The following is a 25,758-nucleotide window of genomic DNA, read 5'->3' on the forward strand; positions in this document are numbered from 1 at the left end:
TTGTATTTCAGAGAAAGGAAATGGCCTGAGATAACCCTGTGAAGTTCATGGGGTCACTCTATGTTGACAGGTGGCTTGAAAACATACATGTACACACATTTAATAAAATATTATTATTAATAATAATAACAACAGCAACAACTTTATTTTTGTACCCCGCCTCCATCTCCCCGAAGGGACTCGGGGCGGCTTACATGGAGACAAGCCCAATCAACATAGTTAATACAGTATATAACACACTAAAAATACATAAACAATAAACATAGCAGAATAAAACAATAACATTATGGCAAAACATAAAAGTAAACCAATGAACCTGAAGTAATAATCTGTTCCTGGTCACAGGTGGGTGGACTGGTGCAAGTCGATTTTGAGGATAGGGCTGGTGGATAAAAGACCGTTCAAAACTATGCAATATAGTGAGGCTAGTTCTTCTCCAGTTAGGGGTTCTAGATTGGCTAATAGGTATCAATGCTGTAAAATAGTTAATAAATAAATGGAAATGAAGTTGACAGAATTATTTTTTTAATATCACGAACAGCCTTATCCTAAAAGGATAACTCTGTTTATTGCAGGGTAGGTAAGTCCTAGGATGATATCACATCAGCATTTTAATGCAGGTCCTCCTGCTTTGCTAGTGTGTGGCTTTCTGCAGAATTCTGGGAAATGTAGTTTAGGGAAGCTGAGGACCTCTCTAGCTGAGGATTCCAAAGGCCCTGCTCTAAACTATATTTCCCAGAATTCTGCAGGGGGGCAGCCACATGATAGTAAAACGGGAGCCCGCTTTAAAAAGCTAATGTGATATCATGCCTAGTGAGTTAGGGGAACCAGATGATCAAGGTGAGCGATGGATGAATCAAGGGGAAAGGGATGGAGGATGTGATGATGGTAATGATGATTATATTTATTTATATCCGTTTTTCTCTCTCTACAAAGGAGACTCAGGGATGATGATGATGATGATGATGATGATGATGATGATGATGAATGACTATGTTGAGTAGTGGCCCTTACACATTATATAAATATAGCAGTTGTGATGGCTCCATCCTATGATATATGCAGGGAACAGTATGTAGTATTCTCAGCCAGGGAGCTGGAGCCCCCGGTGGCGCAATGGGTTAAATCCTTGTCCCTCCAGGACTGCCGGCCATCAGGTTGGCAGTTTAAATCCAGAGAGCTCTCTCTGTCAGCTCCAGTTCCCTATGTGGGAACATGAGATAAGCCTCCCACAAGGATGGTAAAACATCAAAACATCCGGGTGTCCCCTGGGCAACATCCTTGCAGACGGCAAATTCTCTCACACTAGAAGCAACTTGCAGTTTCGTGTCACTCCTGATATGAAAAAAAAGCCAGGGAGCTCTAGTGTCTTGCCAAAATATACAGGGTGTTTGAAAAAGAACTTCCTATTCACCATTTAATTTAAATGGTGAATAGGGAGTTCTTTTTCAAATGCCCTGTATATCTCAGTATCCTATAGGATGGAACCATAATTTTATACTTATCTATACAAAAGCCTAGGTATTGTTCTGAAAGATACAAAATAGGGGTGCAGCTCTCAAAGCTTGCAATCCAATTACAAGGAAGCAATAAAGTGACTTTGAAATTAGCAGTTCATGGCATTAATTTTAGCAGGTGAGTTAATAAAGCAAAGTGCTATTAGACAAGCACAGAAAAAGAAAATCTCTTTGCCATGTCGTACCTAATGTGAGGGTTGCTGCCCAGCGGCACTTCTCGCTGCTCCTCAGAGGACAATGACATCATTATAAGGGAGCAGCATGATTGTGTGTTTTTATTTGTACATATATTTTTATTCCACCTTTTAATGCTTAAAAGAGACCACAGGGGGAATCACAACATTAAAAAGCATCAAGGCAAAAGCTAAAGATGGACAACTTTTTTAAAATCTGAGAAAGAAGTAACCAGCCAGAGTGCAAACTGGGAAACAGCTTTAATTAAAAGTGCCTAAAGGTGTTGGCAGGAAAAAAGGCTTTCACTATTCACAATTAAAAACCACTGTGCAGCTACTCTGCCTTTCTTGCTTAATACATTTTATTTGTAAAGGTAAGAGCTCAAGAAAGATGGGAGAAACTTGAGAGGCTTGTAAATTGAAGACCTCCCAGAAACCTCCATTTTCAAAGCAGTGCAATTGCACAGCAAAAGTCTTATCTGAAGGAATCCTCAAAGTCTACAATGAGATGACCATCCAGATGTCTTGAATTGGGAGCTAGAATTGGGATGTCACTAGAAACCAGGCCCCCCTCCAAATTCCCGGCAAATAAACATCTCTTTCAGTGGTGACATGCATAGGAAAGTCCCTGATGGTGAACAACACATTGAGCGAACAGATTCATATAGGAGGAAAAAACTCTTCAATTATTGTGGTGTTTCCTGTGTGTTTTTATAAGAATCAAGTGAGAACTCTTTGGATAAAGTGTGGAGGGAGGACATGGAACCGGCCCAGATGTTCTGAGAAGGCTCCTATCTGGCTGATGGGAAATTTGGAAACTGGTTACTGTGAGTGAAGTTCCATGGAGGATATATATCTTCCCCTCCATCTCTACTTAAGAATTGTTTCCTTCTCTTTACTTTAAATTTCCTTCACACACTACTCCATTTTAACCCACATCTCCATCCTTCCATTTCTTGACATATGGAAGATTTTTTGGATTTCTGATTGCAATCTTGTACATACTTATTGTCAAGGTGGATTCATCATGCTGCATTTTTCTCTTTATGTACATTCCTTACTGTATAAAGACAATATTTCTGAAATATAATGAATTCATACTTGCTCCATATAAATTTTTGAATTCATCTTAAGAATCTGATCATGAGTAGAAGGGGAAGACTTGTGTACATTAGCGTAGAAAATAAATGAAAGTACCTTTTATAAATTGGGGAGGGGAGTACACATTCTGTGACCTAAGTCCAAACATGGCAACACAATATGACTTTTACCAGTCCCCTTCCTTCCCATCTCATCTCTAGCTCTCGGCATCATCCAAAGGCTCTCTCCTGCTACACAGAGTCTTACAGTTACAGAATCCTGGACTTCGCAGTCAAAGGAGAATTGCTGGGAATTCTCAGTAAGAGTGCTCCAGTGTCCTATCAAACAGTAAACCCCATTATTCTACAGATGTAGCCTTTGTAGTTAAAGTGGAACGATAGTGCTATAATTATATGGTGTATGAGGGTCTCATGAAACACAACTTCACCACTACTCCATAGTTCTGCTGATGGAAGCAACTCCATCAACAGAACAACTCCATTGTATTCTGACCTATATTTTGGAATCTGTCACCTCTGAACAGGCCCTTAGCCAGAGGGGGCAGTCAAGGGTTCAACACCCCCCCCCCCCAAAAAAAAATCAGGTTAAAAAAACCTGGTTTACTTATAAATTTTAACTGGTTTATCTATTCATGAGTAAAACAGGTTTTTTTTTTAACCTGACACATTTTGCGGGTGGTGGTGTTGGTGTTGGTGGTGTTTGAACCCTTAAACTTCTTCCTCTAGCTATGGGCCTCCATCTGAGTACTTAATATCAACTGAGAAGAGGTTCTATTCCATAAGCCAAATGTCTTGGTGGAGGAACTGTAAACTGTACAGATGGATCCCTGAAACATCTCTTGGATCACAACAACATCACTTCTGCTTGGTGGATAGAATCATGTTACTGTGTTACTGACATCAAAGAGTCTTGCAGCATCTTAAATACTAATAAATTAATTATAGTGTAAGCTTTTGTGGACAAGTCTGCTTCATCAGATCGACACAGGATAATCCTTCGCTGGCAGATGTGTCACAACTGAGGATTTGTAAAGTATTTAGTAACACTGCAGACTAAAATTGCTAAAATAATCCTACAGAACACAATCTACAGATTTCATAAACCTGTAGAAAAACACGATTACAGCAGGTCACCGGGATCATCCAGTGGAGTTTGTTACATTGAAACAGAAACTGTGTGCTGGAATCACATTCGACAGATATTTGTCTTCTTTACTGAAAACATCCCGTAGCTATGATGTTATGATTCCTCTTTCATGGGTTGACTTCTTTTAATTACACTTATTTGGCTATGTTTTATTCTATCAGCAGTTAGCTATCTATTTCATGGTAACTTGGTTGCTAGTTAATTTTTATCCATCAAAGACTAGTTTCACACTGTGGCTTCTCTCTTTGCTGTTGGCTCTGTCTCATGAAGGCAACACTAGCTATACTCAGACAGATGACTTTTGCAGAGGTGCATTAGTGAAATTGCTTCACTCCGTTGCTTGTTCCATTTTAATTGAAGCTGGCCTCTCCCCCTTTTGGGATTATCCTTCCTTTTTCCTATAGTTCTGTGAGCTTTTGCATGAAAGAAAAAGTGTGTATGTGCCTCTGTGTGTGTGTGAGAGCCACACACAGAGAGGCTGGCCAGACTTGAATTGAAAGATGACTTTTTCCTCAGTTGTCGGTTTCCTTGCCTGTCAGCAAAGCGGCTGGTAAGTGGAAGAACACGAGAAGGGGAGGGCATTTGTGGGTGTGTGTCGCCAAAAGAGAACGAGGGAGTGAGATTCAGTCCTGGAAGGAATGAGGACTGCCTTTCATAGCAGAGAGCAAGGAAGGCGCAGGGTCCAGCAAATAGCAAGGCGTATAATTGGGAACTGTAGATCTGCCAATACTTTCGGGCCTCCCATCCAGGCAGCTTAATTGTCAGCAGGGTTTTCTGCTCCACCCTCCCTCACAGTGGTAAAGATCATTCAAGCTGGTATTACTGCTTGTATCTTTGGCTTATAAAAATAAAAATAAAAATCTGGGGTTGCATTCAATCTGGAGATCAGCCTGTAATCCTGTCCATCACTCTGAGGAGCATGGCATTTCACCACGACTTCTCTCAGTGCACACCTGGAATTCTTGCCGGTTGCACACGCTCCTTCTAATCAAAGTGTGGAAGGGTTGGGGGAGTCAGGAGCACTAAGAGGCAGGGAAAAATGTTTGCTGCTTTTGATCAGTGTTAAAAAACAAACAAACTCTACAACCAACGTGGACCGTGTGCATGTTTTTGGGGACGCATCTATTTTTTCGAAGCTTTAACCAAGTGAACCATATCGAGCGATGGAGTCTCCGACAAAGGAAATCGAAGAATTTGAGAGCAACTCTTTGAAGTACCTGCAGCCGGAACAAATAGAGAAGATATGGCTTCGTCTCAGAGGACTGTAAGTAAAAGTTTATTACTTTATCTCTCCCCCCTCTCTCTCCTCTAGCTTCTGTGATATTGTTTTAGTCTCTAGGTTTTTTCCATGTGCTTTTTGATACTATCCAATGTCCTTTACACCTGCTTACTGCATACCTAGCAACTTCCAGTCACTCCAAAGGATAAAACAAGCCCAGTGTGTTATCTCTGGTTCAATTGCATGTTACAGTGGAAAAAGAAGTAATTCAGAACAAAATATTTCAATGATGCTATAATATGCAGTCGCGAAGGAAAACCAGTCACATCTCTACCTTATAAAAACCAGGAATATGCATAGTTCTCTGTATTTGCGGGTACAGTCTGCTCCCCTTCTCCCCAAGCTTCTCAGAAAAATGCTGAGAAAGACAGTGTCAAAATTTATGTTTAATGGCAGGAACTTCAAGCATAGCTTGCTTCATGTTTATGCTTGTGATTCAGTTTGTATTTGTTTAATTCCACTTTTCAAAGGAACACTATTTGTGCCGCTCTGAAAGTAGTGCATGACAGGGGAAAGGTTGAGGTAACAGGAAAAAGTATGATTCAGTAGTTTAGGAAGGTGTTGTATTTTTTTGTTCCATGTATGCATCTCTTGTTTCTGTCTGATGTGTCATATATATATATGACAAGGAGTTATTAGACATGTTAAATCTCTTTAATGCATGTACAGTACTTGCTTTATTCCATTTCTGATCAATCCTAAAGAGACTGTTAGCATGCTAAGCTGCATCTGTCCAGATGTTCAGAACATAATGTCTCTCCCTCCTCCCTTCATCTTAATGTAGCAGATTGTGATTCCTGTAGGAATGAGAAGAATATAGTACATATCCAAACATAACCTGACTCCCAGCTTCTCTTTCCAAACACCTTTCAGGAAACCACATGTGCATATCAAGCAATCATTCAGCCCATGCAGGGGAGAGTATATTTTTAACTTGGTGTTTGGACACTGAATTATTTGGAAAGCATTGTAATTATTTAAGAGCAGGATGAATTGGCATCACTCTGAGGATCATTGCTAGGAGTCTGTTTTGTGAAGAAATGTAATCAACCCAAATAACAGGTGTCTCTTATTAAATTCCAAACAGGATAGCTCTTTACAATAAATATCCTTGATTTTAAATATCTAAATTTTGTGTTTGATTCTCTTAAACATGTGGTGCTATTTTAAAATATTGTTGGTGAAATTGCTATATAATAATAATCTACACAATTATCATAGCCTTGAAAGTTCTGATCTGATTCTGCCTGAACTGAAGATGAGGTAGGCAAATCCAAGGGTCCAGCTTATATCTTACTTAATAATTTATCACAGAATAAGCGCTCAGAATTTGTTTGAATTCTGCATTAATAGTCTGGGTATCTTCAGAACTGAAAAGCAGACTTCCAAAATTGTAACTTTTACTTTGGAGTGTGGCAATCTCTTTCTAGAAGATGTTTTGTATTTGGATCCTGATGTTTTCAAGTATTTCAGCTGGGGACATAACTATTTACAAACAGGGAGTGCCATGTACAGGCTGAGCTCTGGGTTATACGTATTTTGTAGTTGATCTCTCAATTTCCTTTCCTTTTTAATCTCCCACATGTAAGCAAAAACATTCTGTCATTTTTAAACAAATAGCTACACTTATATAAAGAAATAGTGCAAAAGTTCAAGCAACATTTTCCCGAAAACCACACAGCCCTGTCCAAATATATTTAATATATCCATCCACTGGCACATAATTTCACATAATATTATTCCTCTGGAGAGCGGTTCCTTAGAAAGGAAAACAAAACACATTGGCAAAAGAATATTAGCTTAACAGTAGTAGTTTTTTGTGTGTGTGTCAGGAGCAACTTGAGTTGCTTCTGGAGTAGTAGTAGGAATGGTCATTATTGCACAAATCAGCTCTGCATGTAAAGTGTTTATATTCATATGGAAAGAATTGCTACTGTATGAATAAATTGTTTCATTTTGGGCTACCAGAAGAACTCAGTGTTTTGTCTCAAGCTGATGTATTTTATGCTTTTTAATCTTGGATTTGGGCTAGGAAAAAAGCACACAGAGAATCTCAAATATTCAAGACCTACTAAAAAGGCAGTGGGCAGGATGTAAAGATTGTATACATGGACTAGTGTTTTCTTTTGTCCTCTTTCCCATAACAGGCCATTATATAAAATTATTTTTGGAGTTTATTGATTAAACTTAAAGGGTTGGAGCTGAAAAGCAACTTTGGCAATCCTGCTCTTGTAAACAGATATGCTTTTTACTCTCTCATGGGCTTGTGTCCAGTATGTCTGTTGCTCTTTGCATCCCTGTTGCGGGATTTTTCCTTCCATGAATTTATCCAGTTGTAGACTTTTAGGACAATTGTTTGGGTTTTCCCTGCAGGATTGGCAACTTGTCATCAATAAGGATAGTACTGGGTTGGTGGGTGGCACTGCACAATTAGCTTTGCCCCTATAGTTGTGGATTTCTAAATGCAATGCAGCCATCCATTGGAATGATCCTGGCTTTCAAAGCAGGCATCCACAGGGGTTATTATAGAGGTGGGCAGATTGTTGCCTCCCAATGTGGTTGTTCTATCCCTCCCATCATAAAAACATAGGAAATTACCTAATGCTGAATCAGACCATATAACATCTTGCCCAGTCTTATAAACACATTATAATTACATTTGAAAATAACCTGTAACTCTTCTTCACTGCTTTTGAGGAACATTTTAGAACGGACAACAGGATGGCATAAAGCTTGAAATCTGCTCAAAATCTGCTCTTTCTCACAGCCAGGTAACTACAATGCCTCTATGTTATATAGGTATTACTTCAAAGCAGGCAGCTTACCAAGTAATTGGAATTGATTGAACATCACTTGATCACAGGTTGACTGTAATCAGTGTCTAATTGCAAAATTGCATGCCTGGAAGGAACCTTTGATGCTTTTCATCCCAGCTCCCCCAAAGGCACAGAGATGAACTACTCTGTCCCAAGCCATTTCTGTACAATATCATTTGGCTGTCAACCCTCTCATCATCATTACTGGACACAAACTGAGTGCAGGAACCAAAAGCAATGACATAGCCAATTGCGCCTGAAGGACAAAGAGCAAACTGAGCTAGACACTCCCAGATGACTCAAGCAACAGATCATTTAAAGGCGTGAGCAAGCATAGCTCCTCTTTTTCTACCACATTTCCCCAGCGAAGAACCACTGGTGGGCAATGTCTGTTTATTTTCCAAATGTGTAAATTATCATTCTCTTAATGGGCTCTGGATAGATACATTGAATTTGCTGTGACTCAGAAATGAAGTTCTGCTCCATTCTAGAAATGAATTTAGCTCAGAGGCAACTACGTTAAGGTAGATTATCTCTTGTGTCTCTCTGTATGGATACTTGAGGGATACTGGGTATAAGTAGGTTGGGAAAAAGAACCCATTGCATTAGGAACTAAGAAAACTTTTATACACAAAATCAGACCATTGATTCATCTAGTTCAGAATTTGCTACACAAACTTTGGCCTGACAGCTACATGTGCCTCTGTGATTATTTTGAGGCCTCCATGCTCCTCCGAGACCATGCAGAAGTTCTATTGCTGTGAAGAAAAAAAGTATAACTTCCAATTTTGCACTAAAATAAGTCATAGATATCCCTAGCATCTTTTCCCCATAACGAGTAGACTTTTCACTTCTTCTGGTTTTGTTAGGGAGAGGAGCTGTTGTGCCCCAACATAAGTCTGAATGCCTGACCACTGGACCTTTCCCACTCTTTGACTGAACTAATTCAGGCAGGTATCTTTCTTAGTCCTACCTATGGGGATGATTTTGGGTATCTCTTCAGGAGTATAGATATAGGGAGGCAAAATTGCCCCCCCCCCCCAATATGTATTCTCTCTCAAATCAAAATTTCCTTCAGTCTTCAAATTTCTGCCATTGCCTATAATGGGACTTAGAATTTTTGTATTTTCTGGGCTTGCAGTTGCTTGGCAGTTTTGGTTCTTTTCTTTGGATAAGTTGACTGTATTTCCAAATTGTCAACTGAAGTTTTAAGTGACTGAAATGCTATTTGGAAATTAAGGGAAATGTTTGGATGTAGGAGGCAGTTTTGCCCCCACCCTCCAATAGCTACACCCCAGGTCCTTTCTAAAATAAAGAAACTTTTTGCAGTTTTAAGCCCCCTCTCTCAGCTCCCAAGTTAAGGAGAGCAAAAGGCTGCTATTATGAGGACTAGATAGGCTTGAAGTTCATACGTAGCCTATTTTTTCTTTAACTTTACACAGTAAGTATGTAGATAATGCTTCAACTCTGATGGCTGATAGGTATAATATTACTATAATAAGAGACTGTTCCTCCCTGAAAATTAACATAATGTTATGAAATTTCAGCAGTGCCAGAACAAAAGTGACTTGTGTGAAATCTATTACACAACTTAGGTTGCAAGGTATCTCATGTTGCAAAGCATCCATCCACCTTAGAGATCTATATAATCATGATGTATCTATACTTCACCACTCCTCTAAATGCATATTAATTCTATTGCTATGTGCAACAAGAACATTTGACAGCATAATGAAATGGTTTTGAAACACCTCTGGGTTCTTAAATATTATCACTTCTGCCTATCTTTTTATAGTTCAAGAGCTGTTTTACAGTTTAATACTGATCAAATGGTTTGTTTGTCCATGGGTATTTCCAAGGTACAAATGGCAAGGACAAAAAATGGGAAAGCCAAGTGTTCAGCCCAGAGTCAGCCAAAAACCAGAATGCCAATCACTGAGTTTGTGTCCAGAATTCATGGGCCGTAGTCCAGGAGCAGTCCAAATTTCAAAAGTTACATGGCATACAAGGTTCCAAGGTATAGAAGTTGCAGCCAACAATCAGGTATCGTAGCTGATGGTTGAGATTTTAACTGATATAAAATTTACCATTATGTAATGGTTTTGTTTTTCTGGTCTTCTGTAAAATACTCTGATTTTTCAAAACTTTTTGGTGACTGGGTGGAGATGAGATTATGTATTCATATAGTTTATACCTCACATTTCATGAAGTACAAGTCACAGTTAATGAAGGAAAAGCAAATGTCAGCATCTAGCTGATACAAAAACACAAAATAAAAATATACCCCACTAAATAAATAATACAGACATATAAGAAGGCAGAAAATAAAAAATAGTCACTGAGAAACAAAATCAGTATTGTCCTGTCAGCAAAGTCCCCTAGAGAGGTGTGTAGGGTTAGATGGGTGTATTATACTCTATACCAGTGGTTCTCAACCTGTGGGTCCCCAAATGTTTTGGCCTTCAACTCCCAGAAATCATAACAGCTGGTAAACTGGCTGGGATTTCTGGGAGTTATAGGCCAAAACACCTGGGAACCCACAGGTTGAGAACCGTTGCCCTATATGCTTTGTGTCTAACCTATCTCCGAGACTGCATCTCCCCCTATAAACCGGCATGAGCTCTTAGATCTGCCAGAGAGGCCCTCCTCTCAGTCCCACCTCTGTCTCAAGCATGGCTGGTGGGGACAAGAGAAAGGGCCTTTTTGGTGGTGGCCCGCCGGTTTTGGAATGCCCTCCCTAAAGAGGTTAGCCCCCACCCTCCAAGGTTTCTGGACACAATTGAAAACATAGCCTTTTCTACAAGCCTTTGGGCCATGATTAGGACCTTAATCACGAAACCCTGAGGACCTAGTGACTGATTTATGTTAGCATTTTATAGGCTGAGACAGTACACAGCTTGTTTTTATCTGCAGCTTTTCTGCGTCTGTTGGATTTTAAATTGGCAGTATTTATATTAATATGTTTTTTATGTAAATGTATGTTATTTTTATGCAAATGTACATTGTTTATGTAAATATATGTTGTTTTTATTCAAACGTACATTGTTTATGTAAATGTATGCTGTTTTGTTGCAGCACTATTGTGTGCTTTTTGTGAGCCACCTCGAGTCCCTTTGGTGAGATGGTGGCGGCTTAAAAATAAATTTTATTTATTTATTTATACTACTCCAGAAGGGCATTCTAGGTTTTGCACTTGTTAAAACCTAACCCATGAGTTAAGCAACAGCAGGTGTTAGAGCCACATGGTTTAAAGCTTTAAAAGCCTTACTGCTATTTAGGTATCTGAATGTGACATTTTCGAATCTAAATGTGCTGCCATCCATCTCAAGATGTCAACTCTTGAATGTAGGGTGCACCTTAGCCTGTCTAGTGATCCTACAAAATGACATTATTTGACTTACTTTCTCTCCAAGGGCAGGTGAACATCTTTCCTGAGATGAACATTAGAAAAATTGTGTGCCTCCCAAAAGAAAGGTGTTAAAATAAAATTTCCTCTTAAGCAAGATTACAAAATATAACAAAATGTCCACTACTGCAGGCTATAATTCCAAGGCAAAGTAATGGTTCACACATGGAGTTCATCTGAGTTTTTCATCTCTGGGTAACTCCGTACTTGACCATTTGTGGCCATGTGTGCAAACTAATTTATGACAGAAAGTATGGTCTTGACTACCCACATTATGATGCTTTTGAGGTAATCTAAACAGATAGAATATTCTATTTTTGGTGCTTAATGCTTAATATATAAAGGCTAATTCATACTCCCAGTCAACTCTTGATTTTGCAGCCATTAAATCATTAAGTAACATAGCCAGAGTCATTTATACAGCTCCTTCATTTTTGAACTTGAAGTTTGCTTAATTGATGTTGAAATTAATTCAAATAATTAACCAAGGAAATGGATCAAGAATTAAAATCTTGGTTCTGTTCTTTTTCAACATTTATAAAAACAGTAGGAGTTTGTCATTTATGCACTTCACACCTTTTAATGTGAAAGCACTATTATTGATTTATAGCAGACATCTGTGGTCAGTAGACATTTATGCCCTCATAGAATCATAGAATCATAGAATCATAGAATAGTAGAGTTGGAAGAGACCACATGGGCCATCTAGTCCAACCCCCTGCTAAGAAGCAGGAAATCGCATTCAAAGCACCCCCGACAGATGGCCATCCAGCCTCTGCTTAAAAGCCTCCAAGGAAGGAGCCTCCACCACGGCCCCGGGGAGAGAGTTCCACTGTCGAACAGCTCTCACAGTGAGGAAGTTCTTCCTGATGTTCAGGTGGAATCTCCTTTCCTGTAGTTTGAAGCCATTGTTCTGTGTCCTAGTCTGCAGGGCAGCAGAAAACAAGCTTGCTCCCTCTTCCCTATGACTTCCCTTCACATATTTGTACATGGCTATCATGTCTCCTCTCAGCCTTCTCTTCTGCAGGCTAAACATGCCCAGCTCTTTAAGCCGCTCCTCATAGGGCTTGTTCTCCAGACCCTTAATCATTTTAGTCGCCCTCCTCTGGACGCTTTCCAGCTTGTCAACATCTCCCTTCAACTGTGGTGCCCTCTTTGGTGTTTTCAGTCTATAATAATAGGAAATATTCCTTTTGTTCATTTCTTGGTGGTTGAACATAATGCTATCCAGCAATGCATTTTGATGGAATGTGTACTTAACAAACTTCATGTTTGCTTCTAAAGATAATTTTCTTATGACAACTGACAGATTTACAAAGCCATACAAATGACGATTTCTAGATCATGCTGAGTACATGTTCACAGTTCCTCTACTGCTGCTCATTACAGAAGGAAAAGCAGAAACTCACTTATTCTCTGAACAGGAGGAACACTTATGGTTCACACCTTTCATATCTGGGATTCTCAAATCTTACTTCAAGGATACTTCTTAATCACTTCTCAAACCAGCAGGCAGAAAGTGTATTCTCAGTGGGTTGTTGTATGTTTTTCGGGCTGTGTGGCCATGTTCCAGAAGTATTCTCTCCTGACGTTTCGCCCACATCTATGGCAGGCATCCTCAGAGGCTGTGAGGCTGTGAGGATGCCTGCCATAGATGTGGGTGAAACGTTAGGAGAGAATACTTCTGGAACATGGCCACACAGCCCGAAAGACATACAACAACCCTGTGATCCCGGCCATGAAAGCCTTCGACAATGCATTGTATTCTCAGTGCTTAAGCATTTTTCTGCAACCAACAGTTTAGGATTTTGTTAGATTGGGAATAAGATGCAGTGTAGGCCTAAAGGCAAACAAGGGTATCTAGTTTAATTATCAAGTACTTGGGAGACAAAATTCTCCCACTCCTTATATCTGCACAAAATTACTTTAAATGGCTTTCACTTTAGTAAATGGCTGTTTGCATGCACTCAGAGGAATAAAATGCAAATAGCAGAGGAAGAAAGATATAGAAATCCTTTTGAGCTGGATATGCATTTCTGAGGATGTGAAGGAGATAAAAAGAAACTTTTTTTGTGTCTGCTACTTGCAATGGTGTGTGAATCCAAACACTTGAACACGCAGTCTGCAGCGGGAAGGAGAAAGTGGCATTTAACTTGGAAAACTCTCCATATCTACTGATGTGTTCCTTTTTCTTATTCGTCTCTTAAGGCTGACTGCTTCAGTCGCAATGCAAAACAAGATTCCTTTATCTTATTGTGGTAGGCAACTATACCACTTCACGCGCCATCTAGCAGACCGGACCTTGATATGGCATCAGATCATTTCTGGTTCCTACTTTGGCAAAAATTTAACTGTTTTATATGATTGAGGGGAATGGAGCAAAAAGCATGTTTGGGGGCTGTCTTGAGGTGTGTTTGGTGAGAGTCAAAGTCTAGGTCTTTGGGGGATGTTCTGGAGGATGGCAGAAAAGGGGGCTGTATTTATTCTACCCCTGATTTAATAGTTTCATGGTTGTATGCTGCTTCCAATGTCCAATTATTTTACTCCTCACATTTGTTCTTGAGAACAATTTACGTGCTATATTCCCCTAGCGATTTCCATTTGGTGGTTACACTTTACTCCCTTTCCACCTACCCACTGCCTACGCCTTTAGTTGAGGGTGGCAAATGACACATAAATGAGACAGGGTGTAAATCATATGACACGGAGGAAAGGTTAAGCATAGATTGTTAAAGTGTCTTAAGTGCCAAATAGTATCTGTTACTGTGAATCTGACAACATGGTTTTTTCCTACTGGGTTCTTAATGGGATTTCATTTTTGGCAAGATGCTCATGGAAGCAGCAGGAACTGGGAAAGCTGGAAACAGAATAAGATAAGCATGTCAAAACTTCCTTACTGTCACCACAGCCACCAAATAATTGTTTTTATATATGTATTATCCATCCAATGAATAAAGTGGCTTTGACAAATGTGAGAGATGCACCAATAAAAAGTAACAAAATTCATAGCACACTTTGGTATCTTACTGCCCTCATAAACTGTCTCTATTGATAGTATCCATTCTGATGCTCTATGTCCCCCTTTATTTTTCCCAAACTGGTGAGTTGTGTAGTGCCTCAGGCTGGAGCAGTATTACTTTGTGCTGCTCAGAAGAGGACGGTCTGCTGATAGAGATGGAAAGAATATATATTACTTGTACATGTAAAAAACCCACAGGAAAGAATCTTGGATTGAGAATAATCTTCATAACGTGTTTCCCCGAAAATAAGACAGTGTCTTATATTATTTTTTGCTCCCAAAGATGTGCTAGGTCTTATTTTTAGGGGATGTCTTATTTTTCCATGAAGAAGAATTCACATTTATTGTTGAACAAAAAATTGAACATTTATTATATACTGTACAGTAGTTGTCATCACAAACCAACATAACCAAACCAGACAAACTATGACTCCTGTCAAGAATTTCTTGTTACTACTGTATAAATATAAATAATTTAACATTTTAATATATTATTACCATTATTTCCATGTACAACTGGTATGTACATTTACCGATCCTGCAAGTTCTGGTGTTTTGTTTGGCGGGCGCCGGGCATGCTTCCAAACAAAAACTTTGCTAGGTCTTACTTTTGGGGGAGGCCTTATATTTAGCAATTCAGCAAAACCTCTGCTAGGTCTTATTTTTTGGGGATGTCTTATTTTCGGGGAAACAGGGTAGTTCAGAACATATTCTGTGCAAAATGAAAATTGTGCAGGAAACAGGCTTTTCTGTGTAGATTTTCTTTCCCTGCACCAAAAATGCTATTTTCTGTCAAAACAACATCTTGTTAATTTTGTGCAAATCAATTATCCAATTACAACACTTTTTGCACAGTGCAGAAAAATAGAAAGAATATTTATTCTACAGAAAAAAGTTTTCTTTGCAAAAAATTGTGGAAATTAAGAATTCATTCCATGCAGAACTTTCACATGGCTGAAACAGTCTTGCCAGTTTTAGAGGTCCTTACACAAGATTTATGCATCTTGCTGGCAGAATCCTAGCTTAATTTAATCTGTTGATCTAAAAAAATAACCAGCATTGTCAAGGTTTAATATGAAAGGCAGTATTAAAAGGCACCAGCTAAACCAATCCCAGCTTCCTCTCTCCAATGTTCAATAAAAGCAGGGAGAAGCAGAAGGCATTACTCGAACATCCCTGAGATAGTCTTTTGGAAAGTAAATATCATGTAACATGTAGTATGCAAGCATTCCTCTTTTTTTTTGGTCAGTTACATAAAGTTCTTTCTCTTCTGATTAGTCTATAGTAATGTATTTCCTGCATCGGTTTTATAGAGACCTTCCAACAACTATCGACTTCATTTTTGATAATACAATATTTAACCAAGCATTGACTATCTTCTCCCCTCCGCCCCAGTAAAGGAGAAAAGGAAAAAGCCTTAATCTTCCTTTCAGCCTGTGGGATTAGAATGCTAAATTGCTTGATTCATAATGACTTTTCCTCCATTTCTAGTAAAGTCTCCAATACAGTTGAAAAGGAAATTGAAAATTGAATGCATTCTGTTCCCCATGATGCATTAGTTCTTTTTCAGAGTGTATGATCCCCTTTTTTGCAAAGGGAAAAAACCCTGAAAGAACAAGAATCGTGTACACTATAGATACCTGTAGCTTCTCAAGGACTGCCAGTAAAATTCCTGAATAAAGTTCAGGAATAAAGTTTCCTCTGATTGACCAGCTGATGATGGAAATGCTATGGCTATTTAAGTGTCCCCTGAAAATGATTATTTAGGATCTTGTATGGGCTTTGTAATACCTTTCTTCCTTAAATAAAAGCATATCATAAATATTGGCAACCTGTGTCCCCCTTTTCAATTATCTCTCTTGAATGGAGGGGGCAAAGAACTTCCTGAGAAGTTGACTACACACAGTTGGCCTTGCCCCCTAAGTATTTTAGCTGGCACCAGTGACTGAAGAATTTCAACATCCAGCAAGAAGCATATCTTTGTTAAGCAATCTGTAAGCTAGTCCATGTTTAAGTGCTGTTTCTTTTTAAAAAATACAAATGTGCTCATTCTTTCCTAGAGTTGTGAGAGTCACTACTGCTTTTTCTGTTGTTGCTCTCCAACTCCCTGAATCTCTCTAGGGAATTTTTACCATAGAAAAGTATCCTTGTGTGAGTGGTTACAATTACAATCATTTTAATCTGCTCCCTAGACATGCATTTGTTATCCTGATGAATGGACCAAATGATATTTTGATTATGAATTAAATTATGAGAGACTTCAGTTGTGCTTGCTGTTATAACTTGCACATTTGAATTTTTGTGGGACATGCAAAGAAATGAAATTCTTGGAAGGCAGTCAGTTTATCAGAAGATTTTTTCTATGTGCTCTTCAAGATAAGTCAACATTATGTTTTTCAAATACTATCACAACAGTCATGGAGTCATCAAATCATGACATTGGGAGGGGACTCATTTTGTCAAGTCCAACTCACTACTCAGTGCAAGATCTCCAGCTAAAGCACCTGCAGCAGATAAGTAATCAATTTATTTAGTTATTTATTTATTTACCCTATTTATACCCCTTCTTTATCTATCCTGAAGGGGACTCAAGGCAGCTTACATATGGCAATTATTCAATGCCTTAAAACACATGCAAACATTAAGCTTAAAAATACATTAAAATTAATACCTGTTAAACATTTAAAACATTATATTCCATATTAAAATCACACCATCCAGAAATTGTAGTCCAGGGCTGTTCCGTGGTCATTGTACATCTTCCAAATCTATTATTTCACTATTCTCTGAAAGCCTGATCCCAGAGCCAGGTTTTTACTTTCATTCTAAGGCTAGAAGGGTGGGGGCTAATCTCATTTCACTAGGGAGGGAGTTCCACACTGAGAAGACCCTGTCTCTTGTCTCCGCCAGTTGCGCTTACGAAGCAGGTGGGACCGAGAGCAGGGCCTCCCCAGACGATCCTAATCTCTCAGGTGGTTCAGAGAAGGAGAACCCATCACTTCTGTAGAACAACAGTTCTCAAACTGTGCTCCGCAGAGCCTTTATAGAATCATAGAATCATAGAATAGTAGAGTTGGAAGAGACCACATGGGCCATCTAGTCCAACCCCCTGCTAAGAAGCAGGAAATCGCATTCAAAGCACCCCCGACAGATGGCCATCCAGCCTCTGCTTAAAAGCCTCCAAGGAAGGAGCCTCCACCACGGCCCCGGGGAGAGAGTTCCACTGTCGAACAGCTCTCACAGTGAGGAAGTTCTTCCTGATGTTCAAGTGGAATCTCCTTTCCTGTAGTTTGAAGCCATTGTTCCGTGTCCTAGTGTCAGAACCCTGCTACTAGAGCCTGTATGTGGCTCTGAGTTTCAGGGTCACTGACATTGATAAGACACCTGCGTCTCAGGACTCGGAGAAGAAACGGCTGCTGGACTTGGCGGGGAATTTGCGCGGGGTTTTACTGAGCGGGAAGAGACTTTTCAAATGAGGGGGAGGGTATATAAAGGATGGTTGGCCGGAGTCTCCCATTCTTGGCTTTTCGGATGTTTATGTTTCCTGCAGTAAAGTTTCTGGTGATATCACAGAGAGTCTCGTGTGTTCATTCAGGAGCGGCTGTGGTGAGCTGACACTAAGCCAAGAATATAGACACCATCCCGCCGTAGCGGTGAGGTGTAACATGCAAGTGGAGGATGAAGAACTCTTGGGCGCAGGAGGAGGAAGGTCGGGAAGGGCCACTCCCGAGCCGGACGCTGAGTTCCACCAACTGGCGGCCCTGGCGTCATCCACCGCTTATGCCCAGCCAAATGGGGTAACCCAGAGGCGTGGAGTGGTGCGGGGAGACAGCACCGGAGGAGAGGAAGGTTCACCTTCCCCAGGCCCACAAAGGATGGTGTTTCTGGAGGAGAGGATGTCGGCGATGGAGACCACCCTGGCAGTAATGTCGAGGGCGATGGAGCGCCTGGCGTTTTTGGCGGAGCCAGAGAGAGGAAGGGAACTTCGGGCTGGCTCAATGTGGGACGTGAGCGTAGGAAGCAGCCAGGGCTTTGCAGACCTCCCAGCACCGAAGGGAAGGGAAATGCGAAAGGAGCCCGGCGCCCGGCCCAAGACCCAAACAAGCCTGACGCGGGTGGAGGAGAGTGACGACGAAGGGGAAAAGCCTCCGAGAATCCCGGCTACGCTCCCAGCTGAGACCCTAGTGCCCCTGGCGAATGCCGGGCGTGGCACAGGGCCAAGAGAAACAGCAGCGGGGCCCACTGGTCCGCAAGGGGGCTTGCGACGGGCGGAGAATTGGGGATTGCCACCACAGGGACCCCTACCGAGACGAGAGGAACTAAGGATCGAGTTTGGGGGAGAGTCCTCTGAACTGGATTTTTTCCTTACCACGGTGAGGGGCTATATGGAGGACAATGCTCACACTTTTAGAACGGAATCCAGCCGGATACGGGCCATTGGCGCATTGTTGAAGAGGGGAGCGGCTAGCTGGTACGTTCAGCTGCACGCGCGGCGCGACCCATGTCTGGGGTCAGTCCTTTATGGGGGCCCTGGAGACCCGTTTCCGAGATCCATTGGAGCAGATCCGGGCGAGGGAGAAGTTGAAGACCGTCTCCCAGGGGCAGAGGTCGGTATCGGAGTATGCGGAGGAATTCCAATGCCTCGCCGAAAAGGTGCCGGAATGGTCTGCAGTGACAAAGATGGAACTCTTCAAAGAGGGGCTCAGGCGGGAGATCCTCTCCTGGGCGGTGCATCGTGATGAGCCTGACACACTGCGCGGATGGATTCAGCTGGCGGGGCGCGTCGAGACATCGCTGGCCCAGGCGAGGAGGCACCGAGGAGGGCTACAGCAACGGCCGCAGATGAAAGAGGGGAGCCGGAAGGAGGGATCAGCCCCAGCCGGGAGGAGAGCGGAGCCGACAGGGAACGTGAGCGCCAGCAGGAGTGGCTGCTTTGTGTGCGGCCGGTTGGGCCACAGAGCTGCCGAGTGCTGGCAGAGAAAAGGGGAAAGCGGAGGCCAGCCCAAACCAAGAGCCGTGGCAGGAAAACGCGCCGAGGAAGAAACACCGATGAGGCACCATTCGGGGGGGTTGGTAAGTCAGGACAAAGCTATGATAGTGGTCCCCATTCAGCTTGAAAATGGCAGCAAACAAGCAACCTGCAAAGCGTTTGTGGATTGTGGATGTTCCAGGAACATCATTTCCCCTGAATTAGCCGAGGGATTAGGATGCGAAAGAACGAACCTAGAATCCCCAATAGCATTTTCGCAGTTGGACGGATCCACAGCATCAGGATCGTTAGCTAGGTACAGTGCCGAAGAAGTAAAGTGTAAGATAGGGAGTTGGGAAGGAAAGGTGTCATTTGTGATATCACAAATAGCCAGCTATAATGTTATACTAGGCATGCCGTGGCTGGGGCAGGCCAACCCGCAAATCAACTGGGAGGATAAGAGCATGATTTTCGGGATGAGTTTGGAAGAAGGGAGCCAGGAAGTTGAGAGGGAGCCGGGGAAAAGGGGGGAGGAAGACTCTATCAGAATAGCAGAACTGGCAGATAAATTACCCCCAGAGTATCGGGATTTTGTGGACGTGTTTGACGAGAAGGAAGCAGACAATTTCCCACCGAAGCGGAGAGTTGAAGTGAAAATAGAGCTAGTCCCAGGAGCAGAGCTTCCCAAGGCAAAGATATACCCGATGTCGGCTAGGGAAAAGGAGGAACTGAGAAAGTACATTGATAAAAACCTAGCGAGAGGTTTCATAGAACCTTCGAACTCCCCTTTAGGGGCACCTGTGTTGTTTAGGCGGAAAAAGGACCAAACGCTGAGGCTCTGCATTGACTACAGGGGCCTGAATGCAATCAGTACTGTAAATAAATACCCTCTACCCTTAGTGAAGGACTTGATCGCCCAGTTATCGGAGGGACAGATATTCACTAAATTGGATTTAATTGAGGCTTACCATAAATTGCAGATCAAACCAGAGGACAGGTGGAAGACGGCCTTCTCCTGCGCCTTCGGATTATTCAATTATTGTGTGCTCCCATTCGGTTTATGCGGGGGAGGGGCCGCGTTCATGCAATTAATCAACGAAGTGTTGCATCCATTATTGTACAAGGGAGTCTTTATTTTTTTAGATGACATATTGATAATGTCTCGGACCAAGGAGCAACACGTAGAACTAGTCAGGGAAGTCCTACAAAAGTTGAGGGAAGCGAAGCTGTATGCGAAGCTTGCCAAGTGCGAGTTCAATAAAGACCAGATAGACTTTCTGGGGTATAGGATTTCCTCCCAGGGAGTGGCGATGGACCCTGCGAAGGTGGAAGACGTAAGGGGGTGGGAAGCCCCCAGAACACGGAAGCAGCTGCAATCCTTCCTGGGGTTCGCAAACTTCTATAGAACATTTATCAAGGACTTTGCGCGCCTCACTTTGCCATTAACGGATTTGTTAAAGACTAAAGGCAGGGGAGAAACAGCCAAAGTGAAGGCCCCAGGGGCCAAACTGACCTGGACAATAGAATGCCAGGAAGCTTTCGAAGCCCTAAAAAAGCGTTTTACTGAGGAGCCTGTCCTACAGCACCCTGATATGTCTAAGGCCTTTGTACTACATTGCGATGCGTCAGACCGGGCATATGGGGCAGTTCTGCTGCAGAAAGACGAGGGGGGGAACCTGAGGCCATGTGGCTATCTGTCGAAAAAGTTTAGCGATACAGAAAAAAACTGGCCGATTTGGGAGAGAGAAGCCTTAGCGATTCTGAAAGCACTAGAGTGCTGGAGACACTTTCTGGAAGGAAGTGGAACACCGTTTGAGGTGTGGACTGATCATAGAAATTTACAGTATCTGAGATCCCCTCGTAAACTATCAGCGAAGCAGATTAGATGGGCCCAATATTTCAGCCGTTTTGATTTCAGACTCAAGTTCTTCCAGGGGAAACACAACATACTCGCTGACGCTCTCTCTCGGATGCCTCAGCACGGGGGAGGAATTCAGGAATCTGAGGGGAGCCTTTTCCTAGATAAGCAATGGGGCCTGGCAGTACTGACTCGAGCACAAGCAGCCAAAGAAAACAAACGCACTGCCATTTCCACGGGGGGAGGAGAAATATGGGAGGAAGAGTTGAAGCGAGCATATGGAATGGACAAATGGTTACAAACGAACAAAGAACAGGGAGAACTGTGTGGGGATTTGGTGTTTGTTAATAAGAAATTGTATATTCCTGAATGTTTAAGACAAGAAATGTTAAGGAAATGCCACGATAACAAGGGTGCAGGTCATCTAGGCCCCACCAGGACTATTAAACTGTTGGCCAAACAATGCTGGTGGCCCGGAATGAGGAAAGACGCCAGGGGGTACGTCACGCAGTGTGAATTATGTGCAGAGGGCAAGACACCACCTGGGAAGCCCCAGGGGCTATTGCAGAAGGTGGTGGAGCCCATGAGGCCATGGGAATGCGTGGCAATGGATTTTGTAGGCGAACTACCCCCCAGCAGAGGCAACAGATACATTTGGACAATATTGGACCTATTCTCAAAACAGGCACACTTTGTGGCCCTGCCAAAGTTCCCCTCGGCTGAAAAGCTCGCTGATTTGTATGTGAAGCATGTATATCGCCTACATGGGTGCCCCGACAAAATAATTAGCGACCGGGGAGTCCAATTCACTGCAAAATTTTGGGGAAAATTCTTACAGCTGTTAGGAGCGGAAAGGAATCTGAGCTCGGCTTTTCATCCCGCGACCAACGGGGGGGTCGAACGTACCCAACAGACACTGTGCCAATTCTTGAGGATGTACACCAATTATAGACAGGACGATTGGGCGGACCTTCTTCCGTTTGCTGAGATGGCTTTTAACGGGGCCGTACATTCGGCCACAGGTCGTGCCCCATTCGAAATAGTATACGGACAGGAGGTGGCACCTTTCCCCAGGCTACCCGAGTGGAAGGAAGGAGAGGGCCAGACCGACAAGGAATGGCCGGCCAAAATTAAGCAAGGGTGGCAGACCGTGGTGGAGGCATTGAGGGAAACACAAAAGAAGTACAAGCTCTTTGCAGATCGTAGACGCCGAGAGGGGGACAAATTGGGCGAAGGAGATCTGGTTTGGTTGAGCACAAAAAACCTGAAATTGGGGTTCCCATCTAAGAAATTGGCTCCACGCTATATAGGGCCGTTCAGGGTAGCGAAAAGAATAAACGAAGTGACCTATGAGCTGAGGCTACCCAAGGACCTAGGAAAGATACACCCGGTATTCCATTGCAGCCTGTTAAAAAAGTATAAAGGAACTCTGGACAGCGGAGAACAATAGTTGTGTTTAATCTTTTCCTTCCAGGACGAAGGGGAGGAGGACGCCATGTCAGAACCCTGCTACTAGAGCCTGTATGTGGCTCTGAGTTTCAGGGTCACTGACATTGATAAGACACCTGCGTCTCAGGACTCGGAGAAGAAATGGCTGCTGGACTTGGCGGGGAATTTGCGCGGGGTTTTACTGAGCGGGAAGAGACTTTTCAAATGAGGGGGAGGGTATATAAAGGATGGTTGGCCGGAGTCTCCCATTCTTGGCTTTTCGGATGTTTATGTTTCCTGCAGTAAAGTTTCTGGTGATATCACAGAGAGTCTCGTGTGTTCATTCAGGAGCGGCTGTGGTGAGCTGACACCTAGTCTGCAGGGCAGCAGAAAACAAGCTTGCTCCCTCTTCCCTATGACTTCCCTTCACGTATTTGTACATGGCTATCATGTCTCCTCTCAGCCTTCTCTTCTGCAGGCTAAACATGCCCAGCTCTTTAAGCCGCTCCTCATAGGGCTTGTTCTCCAGACCCTTAATCATTTTAGTCGCCCTCCTCTGGACGCTTTCCAGTTTGTCAACCTCTCCCTTCAACTGTGGTGCCCAAAATTGGACACAGTATTCCAGGTGTGGTCTGACCAAGGCAGATTAGAGGGGGAGCATAACTTCCCTGGATCTAGACGCTATTCCCCTATTGATGCAGGCCAGAATCCCATTGGCTTTTTTAGCAGCCGCATCACATTGTTGGCTCATGTTTAACTTGTTGTCCACGAGGACTCCAAGATCTTTTTCGCACACACTGCTGTCAAGCCAGGCGTCCCCCATTCTGTATCTTTGATTTCCATTTTTTCTGCCGAAGTGAAGTATCTTGCATTTGTCCCTGTTGAACTTCATTTTGTTAGTTTTGGCCCATCTCTCTAGTCTGTCAAGATCTTTTTGAATTCTGCTCCTGTCTTCTGGAGTGTTAGCTATCCCTCCCAGTTTTGTGTCGTCTGCAAACTTGATGATCGTGCCTTCTAACCCTTCGTCTAAGTCGTTAATAAAGATGTTGAACAGAACCGGGCCCAGGACGGAGCCCTGCACAGTCAGAGGCTCCGGAGGTCCCCCGCTCCACCCTGCCTAAGAAGCATGCAGCCTATGAAGACCTGCTGCCATCGGCAAGACCTATGGGTCCTCACCCCCCCCCCCCCACCGGCATGGCATACAGGGCATTCTCTCCGCCACCTATGGGGCTCTCCCTGCTGTGACCTGCAAGGCCTCCCCGCCACTGTTTTGACTGTGCTTTTCCTGCAAGGCAAAAGAATGTCAGACTGGATGGCTCCTGGGTTCCTCCTCCTCCTCCTATTATTATTATTATTATTATTATTATTATTATTATTATTACTATTGCAAAGGCTGGATGGTCCCTTCCACTGAAATACGGTTAAGCTTATATTGGTTAAAATTGTTACTCATTTTAAATATTGTATTTTCTTTTTTCTTTCTTTTTTACACTACAAACAAGTTATGTGCAGTGTGCAAGGAAATTTGTTCATTTTTTTTCAATTAGTTCACACAAACATTCTCCAACCATCTGCCACTGGTCTGGCCCATCTATTAAATTTTAAAATGCAATGCGACCCCTGTGTCAATAAGTTTCTTGGGGCTACAAGAGAAAATTTTCCTTCAGAAAGGCTTTAAAAGTTTGAGAATCACTGCTCTAGAGAATCTTGTCATCCCACAGACTTCTCCTCACCAAACTGGGCATGCCAATTCTTTTAATCTTTCTTCATATGTTTTGTTCTCCATATCTCATCACCTTCATTGCCCTTCTCTGAACTTGCTCCAACTTACCTATATTCTTCTGAACACAATACTCCAGATGAATCAACACCACCTTTATTGTTGTTAGTACTGTTATTTTTCAAATGATTTATACAACACCTCCCCATTCAAACATTTATCAGGGCAGTTTACAGATAAAGATGCATACTTTCAATTAAGAGTAGAAAATAAATATTAGCTGCTGTGTCAACAGAACATGATTCATTTTTACAACGCACAAAGGGTAAGATGTTTCCTATCACCATGGGATTTAAAAATGTGTCATCCATTATTTTGAACCAAAGATTTGAGTGTTAAATAGGACCCTTCTGCCTTGCCTTAATGTTTTTACCAGCATTGGTTTAAGCTCACATAAATGACATGATTGCCTAATAAACTGCTTCCTGGACTGAGGGGAAGTCTGTTGTTGCCTCATGTCCTATCATTGTGTATTTTTAATCTGTCTGGCATGTGGCTGCTTTTTCTGATGTATCCAAATATTATCTAGTTCATTCAGAGCTTTTTCATCTTGTGGTTTGAATTGCTGGCCACTATTTTCACAATGTGCGAAGTTATATCAATATTTTACAGAAAAAGGCTTGCAAGAGGAAAGCCTATATTTTATTTATTTTCCATTATCTCTGTTATTATATTGATAATAATCATTGCCTATCTATCTATCTATCTATCTATCTATCTATCTATCTATCTATCTATCTATCTACCTACCTACCTACCTACCTACCTACCTACCTACCTAGCTCTTGAAATTCAGAAGATGGGATTAGAGTGAATTATAACAGTTTTGAAAATACTATTTATGACTCTGAATTTGAGTCTTTGGTCATAACTACTGCCACTCTTCTTGTCACCATTCTTTCACATACCTTAAATATATTCTGGTGCAGGAGGAACCACCAAGCTAGTGTGGAGGGTTAAGAAGACAATCAGCAAGATATCAGTCATAAATCCTATGGGGTCCTCCACATGTTGGATTGCATCTCCCCACATTCTTCACCATTGATTACACTACTGGGAGTTGCAGTCTAACAACATCTGAAAGGCAGTGTGATTCCTACCCCTGATCTAGCTTATAGATGCGTAACTGGTTAAAGCATAAAGTGTAAATTTCAGCAGCCTGGAAAATGGAACTACCGAATGAATTAGTTCAAAACACAGCAGCCAGATTGGTTACAGGAACATCCAGGAGTGAGCATATTATATTCATTCTACAGTCATTCCACT

At 42.2% G+C, this 25,758-nt stretch overlaps 1 protein-coding gene across 14 annotated transcripts in view; it reads left to right on the forward strand.

Annotated features, from left to right (window-relative positions):
• The window catches only part of pde1c (phosphodiesterase 1C), a 436,419-nt gene that overhangs the window by 221,854 nt on the left and 188,807 nt on the right, over positions 1 to 25,758 (forward strand). Inside the window, exon 1 of one of the 14 annotated variants that reach the window (XM_062957321.1) lies at positions 3,462 to 5,201. The exons of the other annotated variants lie outside the window; for them this stretch is intronic. Coding sequence (XP_062813391.1) covers positions 5,101 to 5,201 — 101 coding nt within the window. The 5' untranslated portion in view covers positions 3,462 to 5,100. Of the gene's footprint in view, positions 1 to 3,461; positions 5,202 to 25,758 lie in introns of those variants that run through there. 14 annotated transcript variants of the gene reach the window in all.

The sequence above is a fragment of the Anolis carolinensis genome, chromosome 6 (assembly GCF_035594765.1).
Source record: "Anolis carolinensis isolate JA03-04 chromosome 6, rAnoCar3.1.pri, whole genome shotgun sequence".
NCBI lineage: Eukaryota > Metazoa > Chordata > Lepidosauria > Squamata > Dactyloidae > Anolis > Anolis carolinensis.